Source organism: Sipha flava, unplaced genomic scaffold (assembly GCF_003268045.1).
Source record: "Sipha flava isolate LNK unplaced genomic scaffold, YSA_version1 284_pilon_pilon, whole genome shotgun sequence".
In the NCBI taxonomy this organism is placed as follows: domain Eukaryota; kingdom Metazoa; phylum Arthropoda; class Insecta; order Hemiptera; family Aphididae; genus Sipha; species Sipha flava.
Genome location: NW_020272951.1, coordinates 578,284 through 591,811, shown reverse-complemented (window position 1 = coordinate 591,811; position 13,528 = coordinate 578,284). Strand labels below are relative to the sequence as shown.

The following is a 13,528-nucleotide window of genomic DNA, read 5'->3' as shown; positions in this document are numbered from 1 at the left end:
TCCAAGGTTGTATTTTACCAACTCAACCCAATAATAAACATTTTACTCTTTACTGTTAATTATTAATTAATTAATTACAAAATAATTGCTACATTAATATATATTGTTATATAATAAATTTAGAAAATTAGTTGGAAAATGCGACAAACATTGTTTATTTCAAAAATATGTATAGTATATTATGGACTGTGGTGGATCCTGTTTATTTATAGGATGAGACATTCCAATTTTCCGAGTGTTCATATGAAGGGTACAGGGAAAAAACCAGAAAAGTCACTTTTTTCATTTTGAGAAAAACTTGTTTTTAATTTTAAATCTTAATAAATATTTTTTTTTCAATATAAAAAGATCGGGTTAAATGTAATCATAAACATTGTACAATTAAATTAAAAATATAATAGAAATATCATCCTTAGTCAAATATTGACCGAAAAAGAACTAGGTAAGTCGTGTGAAACCGGGGAAAAACAAGGCATGTAAGCTATTCGAAAATATATTGATTTTCAGAAATTATTGTTATAAAACTTTTAATACAGGATGTTATTGGTATTTTAACTTTTTAAAAAATTCCACAGCTTCAGGGCGTCAAAATTTCATTAAGCTCATGATATCCTGATGTCTATCCTTGGTCTGTGAGATACGAAGAGGACCTGTAAAGTCAAATATGAAAATAAATAATCATTGTATATTACAATATTGTACGACCAAATTGAATATTATTTGCATTAAAAATACCTGTGTAACATCGATTAGGTAGTTCAAATTCTCCTTTCTTCAATATTGACGCTTTTGATAGGCCTTTAACAAGAGCTTTTAGAGAACATGAGCCCATTATATGTGTCCCGTCATTTGAGTTGTCTAGGTTCGGTGGATGAGGTAATTTCTTTAATGGGCATTTCCGAATATTATATATATTGCTTAAAAGCTGTGTCCAATTATATATTATTTGTTTACTAACATTGATTACAATAAAAGACGATGGTTTAGTTCTTAAAATCTTTTGAAGTTTTAATTTTCTTTTCTTTTAATTTCCACAAGTCGATATTTCCTTTTTTATCAATTCTATGTACAATAGTATTATTTATATATTACTATTGATTATATATACTATTTATAATCAATGATATTACTTATATAAAATTCAATACAAAGAATAGAAGTCTAATTATTTATCATAGTTTTTATTTTTTGGTTGATTATTTTATTATTTAAATTTTTATAGCATAGCCACGATTATTTTTAACAGTTTATGTTTTGAACACTTTTTGGTCAGAAATAAATTCAAAATTGCATTTATTTCATAATGCAATAATATTTGAATGATTCAAAATACAGTAAACATACAGTAGTATCATAATTATGAATCGGATGTTGTATATATTTTTATACAAACGGCTACACTGTGAAGTATAAGTTATCACTCATATTATTGTTTACTTTTAATCTGTTTTGTTTAACTATCAGGTTAGTCAGTTGAAACCTGTAATGTTATTTTAAATTTGTTACTTAATTGTTTTATTTTAATATATTTTTTGCATTTTATAAAGTGGTAAATAATCTTTTATCAGTATTAAAAAGTCATAGTAGATAGCTTCAAAATAAAAATGATAAAATCAAACATTTTGGTTTCATTAGTAATATTTTCAACAATATTCATACAAGGTAAGTTTACATTAAAGGGAGTGGCACTTAGGTATTTTATACTTGAAATATATTTTGATTTAATCTTTGACAAGAAATTACAGTTTTCTGTTATAACATTTAGTTTAATTTTACAGCTCAATCTTACTTATTATGCTACCAATGTGTTTCAACACATCCTGGTTGTGGCACACCATTTAAGTGGTATTGGTTTAAAACAATTTCATGCCCTGAAGAAGATGATATATGCGTAAAAGTTATTGAAAGGATTGGAGGTAATTACATTTACAGTTCTAAATATCATAATTTTACTAGTACTGTAGTATTACATTTTTGCTCTTTGTCATATTGATATATTATAATAAATTGTTATAGTTTTTAAATTATAATAATATAGAACAATTTTAAGTTAAAATGAATATAATTATATATATATATATATATATATATATATATATATGAGTATTATTATATGAATATATATTATAATAAAAAATTGTAAAATACAGAAATATGCATTACATGTCAAAAAATGGTAAAATATGCAAAATAAAACTTTGTATTTCAGATATATTGACTATAATTTAAAATTGTAGCTTGCCTAGCTATATTTTTGAGTGTTTAGAAAAACATGCAAATGCTTTTAAATTTGGGCTCTATTAATAAGTAATAATTATTATATTTAATGGTAATACCTTTGTATCAAGTATATACAAATAACCTTTGTATATAACTGATTATGAATTTTTAATTTGAAACCAGTCGTACGTAAAAAAAATATTTTAATACTCTAAGCTAAGTATTTATTTATTTATACATTAATAATTATTAGATAAATACATATATTTAATATCATACTATACATTTTATAATTTATTATCATTTAACATATTAAAATTTTACCAAGGTGTGGTAGTATTCAATTTTTTCCTGGCAATTCCTTCGGTCACTAATACTAGTATGAATGATTTTCTTAAAAATCAATGATTTGTTTTTTACTGCCCTTGCAACTATTTTGTAAATTAACTTTAAAAATGGCTGTTGAGATTATATCAGCTTCAGGTTAAAATATTTTATCAGAAATAAAAAAATTGCATTGGTATTTATAATAGAATAAGATTAATATTCAATAATTCAAAATGTAATTGGGAAAAAACTAATATTGAAAAAATATGTAGAAATCAAGTGGACATAAATATGTTTGAGAATTCAATGACTTATGTGATGGTATGTATTTTTAAACTTTAGATGAAGAACGTATTACTCGTGATTGTTTGAGTTCATTAAAAGGTTTTCGAACAGATATTCCAGCTGATAAATATGAAGGTTGTAGAAAAAATTCTGTTGATGTTAAATTAGGCAACTATGTGAATAATTCAATAACTGAACTGGATATTAAAAGGTAATTTTTAAAATTTTTAAAATAAAATTGATTATAATTTTTATAATTTGTATAATTTCCAGAGATTATTATGATTCAACAACATGGTGCTTTTGTTATTTTGACCATTGGTGTAACTCAGCTAATTTATCTACATCTTCTAATTTGCTTATTGTTTTGATAAGCATATTTTTTTTTATTCGTAGTATTAATCAGTGATTAAGTTTTTTAAAATTTTTTAAAATGCGTTTATACTTTTTTGATCTGAAAATGAAACATAATATAATTTTCGTACAATTTAAATATTGTTAATGTTTTTTTTTAAATATTTTTTTATTCAATTGTATAAAAATATATTTTTATTGTAGCTTAGGTTTAATTATCATAACTATAAAAAAATATCAATGAACACACATTATTATTTTATTTATAGCACTTTTACCTTTTAAGTTTTTATTATTCATTATGTTATGATGTTTAATAACAAACCCAGACATTATCTGTTATATAACATTTCAAATGTGTTTTTTTAATTTTACATCTTTGATTAAATATTTATTATTTCTTAGTAAGACTGTATTAAATTAAAACTAAGTTATGATTATTTCATACAATAACAATTCCGTCCATTTTGTATGTCATTTAATTGTGATATAAATCAGTTATAATAATCTGTACTTATTTTTTTGAAATAAAAAATATGTTTTGTAGAACAACTTTATTTTTTAAATTAATTTTGTATTTTATGAATTTATTAGTTAAAAAAGATTAGCCAAATAAAAATGATATCATAAGATATGAACATACCTAATTTTGTAGATAATAATAGAAAATATTAAATATGTATGTATAATATAACCTGAATTAGTGAAATTGCCGGTTTTATTTTATTTTATAATTTCAATGAAATTTATGAATTTTATCAGTTATGTCGTTGTTCGTAGTGACTTAGCCAAGGGGAGGGGCTATAGCCTCTCCCTTATTAGTCGTGTTTATGTGTATGTACTAAACTAGTAAACTATTATCTAGAATTTAAATATTTTAAAACTGGTAATAACTAAATGTTGACGAATAACGGGTATTTGTCATTGGTAAATACATAAGCGTTTTAGCGTCATCTGATTACTACTATCCATCTTTTTGGTGGTATCGTGAACGTTATGGCGACTCTTGTCACTATAGTTTTTATACCACGTTATGTCATGGTGTTTTTATCGCAGCTGACCACCGTTAATTTATTAATAATTATTAGTTATATTTTAATAAATATTATTAAAACTATTTCAAAATTCTGGAAATACTTTTTAAATTTGGGGTGATGGGGGGAGGTTTGGGTAAACTCTCAAAGCCGTACCTACCTAACTTGTACAAATAGTAGCCCCTAATTTAAAAATCTTTAACCTCTAATCTCTAACCTCTCATTTAAAAATCCTAGCTACGCCACTGGCTGCATAATTTACGTATTCGGTGTAAGATGTATTATAATGATCGATAGCAACAAATACGGTTGCATCCGAAAACCGCACACTTTTGATTTTGACTTAAAAAAGTTCGATAGACAAAAAGAGCACACTGTCGGTCATTGTATAACAAAATACCCTAAACTTATAGTGGTTAAAACCTCAAATTATTTTTAGTGCTAACTAACTAATAAGATAAGATTATAAGATATATTGCAATAATCACGTTTTAATACTTCGATTCTTAAATTATATTTATTTTAGGAGCACTTGTTTTAATGGTATGAAGAATTTTTAATAGACGAAGATCGTATGAAGTTTTTAAAAAATATTACTAATAGATTTCAGCTAATCAAACTTTAAAAATTCTACACACTTTACATTTTTACATTTTATTTATATTTTAGAATACTCGTATATGCATTTTTTTTGTTTGAATAAATTATAAATTATTAAGTGTACCTAACCTAGGAAAGTATAACCTTTTTGGAGTTGAAATCAAAAGTGTGAATTTTCTGAATAAAATAATTTTAAAAATTGTACGGTCTTAACCAATTAAATGTGTGCGGTTTTAATCACCAAAAATGTGCGGTTATAGGAGTCATTGACAAATACCGTTAATTAGTTAAATCTCTGTCGTATTATTTTTAATCTCCATAGTATTGTTATTTTAATTATTAATGTTCGATATCAAAGAAAATCTCATCTTTTACAAATTAATTCAGGTACCAGTGTTAGTCGTCGTTTATTCACTATGAATAGAAACAAAGAAAAATTTAATTTGGTTTATAAAAAGTCATTATAAATTCAATAATAAATAATAGTTATTAATAAGTCGATATAAAAACATGCTGCCATACAAAGAGCGTCCATATGGGGGGCAAGGGAGGGACATGTCCCCCTCTGGAAAATGTCAAATATCTTGGAAAATTGTTTACTATGATTAGAAAATATTTATTTAAATAGAATTAAAAAATTTAATTTAATATATGAAAATCTATAATTTGTTTATGAAAAATCTATTTATTTAGTTTGGAAAATCAGGTTATCAGCTATAAATAACAATACGCTATTTCGTTTCTATTCTATGGATAATTATCAATTCTTAAAATATTGTGTACTTCCAGAAATATGTATATGTATGTGTATACAACCATAATATTTATATAATATTTGTAAATTAATATTTTAATAAATATAACTAATGTTTTAAATGTCCAATTTATATTATTAATTAAATAAAAATTTCAATAAATTACTTTTATGGTAAATTGGTTAAATAATTATTATTTTATAGTCTTCCAGTTTTATATATATAATGTAATAGTTTAATGTAAAATTGTAAACCCCTTCCTACACTCAGTCAAAAAAGATTCCATACATTACATTTAAATTTATAAAATCATTTTAATAAATCTTAAATTAAAAATCAGAATTTTTATTTATTAACTAAAACATTCCTTAACAATCAATTATTAAATTTCCATGGCAAATTTAGGTAAAAATATTCGTGTAGAAATAAATTAATTTGGAAAACCCATATAATTAAATTATTTTTGTCAAAAAAGTTTCCATACATTATTTTTTCTCATCGTTGTACTCTTTATTATTAAGTCTATCGAAGTCTAAAAAATCAATTTATTGTGATCATTCATATTTGTATATATTAAATATTTTTTTTTACTACGTTAGTTATACGTTAACGTTTTCTTTACTACGACATACTTTAAAGATGGAAGTATCTACTGAAATCCGTGTATTAATTATTTAACTAAGGGAAGAAAGACAATCTTTTCGAAAAATTGTTAAAAATTGTAAATAAATAACCTTCGACGGTTCAATATATTATCAACCGACAAAAAGAAATTAAAACATTGAGCAATATAATAATAGGCCTCGTTTAGGCCGTCCTAAAATATTAGACTCAAACCAAGGGCGGACAATTCCGGCTTTAGGCCGGCCGCACACCAAAAGAGCAAAACTGCGTTAAGCAGCATTAGTATTTTTTGTTTTAGTCAACTAAAAACAATTTGTTTTATATATGCGTATATCATTTAGTCAAGTCAAGGCAAGACAAGACTAGACAAACATAAAAAAATTCATAAACAGTACCAAAATGTCATCTGACGAAGAGGTTGCAGTTTGTTTGTGGTACACTCTACAAGAGTTAGAGAAAAAACAGAAAAAAAAATTATGGGTTCATCCATTAAATCAGAAACGTATAACTCTTAATGTGATATTTTCTTTATTATGTGAATTACGTGCTGATGAAAGTAAATTTAAAAATTACACACATTACACAGCCATTGTATTTTATATGTATTTTATATTAACAATTTTTCATTCTTGTCTTAGTGTGACTGATGAAAAATGGAGACACTTCAGACGGTAATAGTCATGACTAATTGTGTTTAAAGCAAAAACATTTTGTTTTGACTAGGTTTTATCAGTGTGTGTATGCAACGCAATTTCCCATGTTCTATTTTTAACAAAACTGTGTTAGGCTGACTAACGCTGCTTAACGCAGTTTTGTTCTTTTGGTGTGCGGCCGGCCTAAGAACAGTTGTAAAAAATCTCAAGACAAGTGCACCAAAACTGGCGAATATGATTAAAAAAAGACTATGGTGTAAATGTAGTACCACAAACAGTGAGAAATGTTCTGAAGAGATTTGGATATAATGGGTGTACTCCTAGGCAGAAACTATTTATAAGTGCTGTTAACAAAAGGAAACGTCTATATTTTTCAAAAGCTCATACTGATAAGCCTATAAGTTTCTGGAACTCAGTAATTTTTTTCGATGAATTAAAATTTATTGTATTTTCATCCGATAGTTGAGGAAAAGTATGAAGAAAATCAAATGAACAATTAAAAACATAGAACTTAAGCGCAACTATTAAACACTGCGGTGGTAATGTGATAGTATGGGGGTGTATAAGTGCATCAGGAGTAGGAAATTTAGTGTTTATAGATGGTATAATAGATCAATACATTTATTTAGATATTTTAAGAAATAATTTAAAATGTAGTGTGGACAAATTAAGTTTGGGAAGTTCATTTATCTTTCAACAAGATAATGATCCAAAACACGGCAAAACGTGTTAAAGAATGGTTGATATATAATGTTTCTAAACAACTTCATACACCACCACAATCACCTAATATGAACCCTATCGAACAACTATGGGATGAAATAGGAAGAAAAATTAGAATACATAATGTTCGAAATAAGCAGCAGTTGAAAAATGCAATTTTAACCGAATGGAATGCAATTGACCCGGAAATCACTAAAAAATTAGTAAATAGTATGAAGAATCGTTTGATCGATGTTATTAAAGCAAGAGGTGGGTTAACACGTTATTAATTAAAGAATAAAAACTAACCTAACTAATAAATTTACTAAATTAATAAATTATATTATGAGTGTATGGAAACTTTTTGGAGTACTTTTTATTCAAGTATTTCTAATTTGTAATTTATTAAAATCATATGTTAATTAAAAAATAGTTTATATTATTGAAATATAAAATATGCATGCTAAATTAATTTGTGGTACGATTTATAACCCCTAATATTTTGGACTTTTTAAAATATTTACAAATACTTTTTTTAAAAAGAGGTGTATGGGAACTTTTTTGACTGAATGTATATCGTGGGTCATTCCTATTTATGAATAGATTGATAAATTAAAATGTTGTCCCCCCCTTGAGAATTTTCCTATGGTTGCCCTTGCTGCTATATCGTGTGATTTAGTGTCCTACTGCCATAGGCATGCACAGACTTCAACTTCCAGTCGAACCTGAATACAATTAGTGCCCCAATACTTAGACAGTAACCCTAATTTTTTTCTAACACCCCAATGTTGTAGATTCTGTTGTAAATTAAAAACAATGTAGTATTTATACCTATACATAGAATCAAGTATTATATTGTTAATTTTTAGACATTTTTTTTTTTTTTTTTTTTTTATTAAAGTAGTGTATTTACAATCTATACAAACAAGGTATAATGAGTAAGTGTGATGATTTAAAAAACTTAAAATAACATTAATTATAGAGAAGGAAGGCTCCCAGCAGTGCCATCTGACAAGAAATTAGGGTTTTAATTTTTTAATATTTATTTCTTAGTTAACCGTTTTTTTTATGCTTTGAGCAGATCTCTTGGTCATTGTATTTTTAACCTTCTAGGAATGATTGAGATAGAGGACATATTTTTAATTAAAGGATTTGAATGAGTGCGAAGCTTTGAGTGGAATTTTGAGTAATAGGATTTAGCTAAGTTGTCGAGGATTGGTATGTTCAGGTCTTTGTGGAGGTTTTTGTTGGTAACATACTAAGGGGCAGTGGTTATTAGGCGTAGGCATATGGATTGGAAAGCTTACAGGGTTTCAGTGTTTGATGGTTTTGCTGGTCCCCATAGTTGAATGCCGTAAAGTCAAGTTGGACGAATAATCGATTTGTATATCGTAAGTTTGTTGGCTAGAGAAAGTTTCGATTTTATTAGAGGTCTCAGAAGATGCAGTTTAGAGTTCACTGATTTACGTTTTTGTTTGAGATGAAAGCTCCAGTTAAAGTGTTTGTCGAAAATTAACCCTAGGTACTTAACTTCGTCCGACGTAGGAATTACTTTGTTGTTAAACGTGACAGGAGGGAAAACAGATTTGCGCATTGTAAAAGTTATATGAGTAGACTTGTTTTCATTGGTTTTAATTTTCTACCGTTTTGTCCATAAGTTAATCATATCAAGGTGACTTTGGATCATCCGACAAGTAATTGCGGAATTTTGGTGTGATGTTGCAATTAATATGTCAGCGGCAAATGTACCAAGGATGGTGAAGGGTGTTTTTGGAATGTCGTGAGTGAACACAGCATAAAGAAAAGGAGCGATGTCACTACCTTGGGGGACACCTGCGCTAATACGATAGCTGTTTGAGTAATTATTTTTTAGATGAACCTTAAAGGAGCGGCCAGATAGGTAAAATTTTATTAATAAGAAATATGGTACTGGTAGAAACTTTTTTAGTTTGAAAAGTAGCTTTTCATGCCAGACCCGATCAAAAGCCTGTGAGATGTCTAGAAACACAGTGGGGCAGAATTTTTTCTTCTCCAGTGCGTTGGAGTGATGGGCTCTGAAATTGAGTGTGTGAGATGATATCAGCCGTAGTGGCAAGGGGGATGAGTCTTTTTAAGAGAATTTTTTCAAAGATTTTTGAGAAAGTAGGGAGAAGACTTATCGGTCTGTATGATACTGGGTTTTCAGGAGGTTTATTTGCCTTGAGAATGAGTATTACTACAGAGTGCTTCCAGGTGTTTGGGAAAAAAGATAATCTTAGTATTGCATTGTAAAGGTGAGATAGGTATACTATGGCTTTACGTGGTAGACTTTTTACTTTATAATTTGTTATTAGGTCATGACCTGGGGATTTTTTGGCCAGAAGTTTTTTAATTATGGTGTTAATTTCATCAGGAGATGTAGGTTTGGCAGGCATGGATATTGGTAGAGGAGCTTCAAAGTACTTTTCAATAATTTTTAGTTGGGTATAGCTGGGTTGAATATCATGAGGAGGAAAAGTGTTTTCTAGGTGTTGTGCTAAAATATTTGCTTTGTCAATGTTGGTAATGACCTATGAGTTGTCTTCATTTTTTAGAGGAGGGGTAGGTTGATTTAGATGGAGTAAAGATTTGGTTGCTTTCCAAAGGGATGAGTTTTTTGTTGTTAGTAATTCAACGTAGTTATTGTATGATTGATTTCGATCGTGTTGGATAGCCTTTTTTATTTTGCTGTTCAATTTGTTAAGTTTTACCTTGTCATTGGGGTACTTGAAAGTTTGCCATTGATTCCTTGTTTTACGTTTCTCGGTTAGTAATACTTTTATGTGATAGGGGGTTTGTTTTTTGAGGTTTGAATGGTTATAGAATTTTGCCGATTCGAGTGCAGCGTTTTGGATAGAGATTATGAGGAGATTTACAGCATCATTGATATCGTTCGACATTTTTAGTGAAATCGAGATTTTGATATCTTTGTTTATTACTTTTTTACAAGTAAACCAATTTAGTTGACTTGGGGTAAGAGATTCACTTTGTTGAGGAGGGACGTTTAATCCAAGTTTTAGCATTGTTGGAGTGTGCTCAGAAGAAAGGTCGTAGAAGTTGGTAAGATCGCTGTGTATGTTACTAGGTAGTTTTTTAACAAAAATGTCCAAAGTCAGGAAGTCTGTTATTATGAGAGGGCCAGTAGGTAGGACCTGGGGGAGCCGTTGATGAGTAATTTTTGATGTTTATGCACTGCTGAAATGCTCTGCCTCTGGTATTGGAAGAACGGTTACCCCATGCTGGGTTTTTAGAGTTGAAATCGCCACCCGAGATAAAACGATGACTCAAGGTTGAGAAATAGGTTTTTTTTTTTTTTTTAAGTTAAAAGTAAAACTTTAAATTCTTTAAAATCAAATACAATAAATATAAATAATAAATACAATTAATTGATTGCCACGAACATATTAAAATATACATATATATATATATAGACATTTTACTATGGTTAGTTTAAATTTTACAATACCCCAAAAAAATTCCGGTCAAGTCGGGGCTCGCCTCGTGCGCACGCCTATGATTACTGCATAGAACCGGATTAAACAAAGATTTTTTGAACCAATAGTTTTCGTTCATCCAGTACAATTTCGTACATTTGAATGAATTGAATTGATTTTATTTTCATATTGGAATAATTTAATGTATTTTGTGATTAAGTCATAACTGAATCATGACTTATAAAATGTTATTGGAATGTTAAATGGTCTATATAATAATTTACAATGATCTATATGTAGCAATCAAAATACAGTTTAAAGAATGATGGACTTTTTATTCACTGTCCGAATTCTGGGTCAATTCGTTCACAAACAGTGAACCCTAATTAGAATGAAATTGAATAAATGAACAAATATATGAATTTTTATATTTTGACCGGATCGGTTCATCATAGGTGTAACCTGTTCATTCGCGAACGACTAATTTCTTGACGCAGGTATCTTATTATTCATTAAACTAGTTCCTCTAAGTAAATGATGAATGAATGAACTAGTTAACTTAAATGAACCATAAGTCTTTAGTGAGAATAGTTTATAGAGTTTATACAGCAAAAATTGTTCATCCCATGTAAATTATTATAGATTCAGTGGCGCCATTTCAGCTTCCATTCTTCTTCGCGGGTCACATGCACGTGCCATCACCTTCCAAATAGTGTCCCCACATAGCAGAAATCATTTACATGAATTTGAAAGTCGAAATGGTGCTGCGGCTTACGTTTGAACTGAATATTATTGGTCGATAATTACACATTTATATGATTGGTTTAAGGTGAAGACAAAGGTAAAGTGATTTATGTAGGTAAACAGCTAATCCATATAAACTATTGATTATCGTTATTTGTATTAAATATTTATGTATACATATGCATTTTCAATAAATCTTATAAATAGTTTATTATGTCCTGTAATATATGGGTATCGTGATGAGCAGTTTAAGTGGTGAAGAATGCCGACAAAACATTTTGCGGAGGACCCAGTGCAATTTTTTCTTTGTCTCTTTTTTTACTGAAAACTTTGTAAGTTTTTTAAATAATGTCCTTGTTTGTCATTCTATCTACATATTTTTTGAATTAACACAAACTATTTTTATTTTATTTTAATATGTCCGTGTGCTTTTTTCTATAACACTTTCAGTATTATAATCAGAACATTCTAAATATAGGCGAAACAGGAAATATTATTGGACTAGGCTAGTCTATTTTTTATTTCATTCACAGTGACATGTGTGTAGTTAGTATTAAGTACTTTCAACGTAACGCAAATAATTAGTCAGTCAAAACAAAACCATATTTTTCCTTCGAGATCGAATTTTATTTTATGAATTTTCTGATTGTAACTGTAACTAAGTTTAAAACGGTAATCGCTCCAATTATAATAGCTTTTGTTTAACAATGGTGATTGGGAGGGTTACCCGGATTTTCCTTCTATATATGCTCAGGATACTCTGAAAAAAGTATCGTTGGTTTTAGTATTGTAATGTCGTAGTGTAAGTTGTATGAATACGCACGCACGCATGAATATACGCCTTAAGACTTTTTATAACCTGTTTATATACCTCATGAAAAACAAACGTAAAACGGATTTTATAACACGTGATTTAAGAACATTATTACATTGTCATCCGTATTGTATGTTAGATTTGCAAATACAAATTTATTTTACACAATCGATTAACCATAAAAATACAAATGAAACTTCGTCTATAATAAGTCGGTTAATGTACATCAAAATGACGCATCGCTGTTAATACATAGTTGTATGGAAATTTAATTTTATGGTTGCCAAAAAAGATCGATTAATCGTTACACGACCTCTACAGAAACAGCATATAAGTTTTCAAGCAAGCTCCTCTACATCGAATGTTGGGCCCTATAAATATATGTTAGTACGCTTCTAATAATACAATTTACTATAGGTACATAATTAATAAACAAGAATAATAAATATTTTGAATGTAACGCTATTATTCATTAAAATTAATTTTTATTAAAATGTTATTTTAATGAAAAAAGAAAAAAATATTTTTTTATTTGACTTCATTGAATAAAAAATATTTTGTTTTGAAGTAAAAAAAAAAAAATTACAGCTTTAAGCATAGTGAGTTCATTTATAAAATTATTGAAATGGTTTTTTGAAACAAATATGTTTTCCAAGTATAAAAGAGCAAGTTAGTTTAATCGTTATAGATCTGTTGTTGGTTTTTGTTATGTCTTTAGTGAATTTCCCAAATTTTTAAAAGATATTTTAACTTTTGTACAGTAAAAAATATTTAGTTTGAATACACTCGTTTTCAAAAATGTTCTATTTGCGTAAATGGAGTAATAGTAATAGTAATTTTTGGTAATAGCATTAAAATACTTTTTTGAAATACTGAAGAAAATTTAGTTTTGAATTATCATATTTCATGATACATATATTTTGGTAATTTAGGTAAATCAAATTTGTGTTTTTATACAGTTAAT

The 13,528-nt window shown here is 27.7% G+C and overlaps 1 protein-coding gene across 1 annotated transcript; it reads left to right on the top strand.

The window, feature by feature from the left end:
- The first annotated feature begins 1,459 nt into the window (after positions 1 to 1,459).
- On the top strand, positions 1,460 to 3,277 carry LOC112685628. The gene is made up of 4 exons (XM_025557566.1): positions 1,460 to 1,662; positions 1,779 to 1,916; positions 2,890 to 3,043; positions 3,106 to 3,277. The coding sequence occupies exons 1-4, from the start codon at positions 1,605 to 1,607 to the stop codon at positions 3,239 to 3,241; spliced, it is 486 nt and encodes a 161-aa protein (XP_025413351.1). The 5' UTR covers positions 1,460 to 1,604; the 3' UTR covers positions 3,242 to 3,277.
- Positions 3,278 to 13,528: the final 10,251 nt, after the last annotated feature.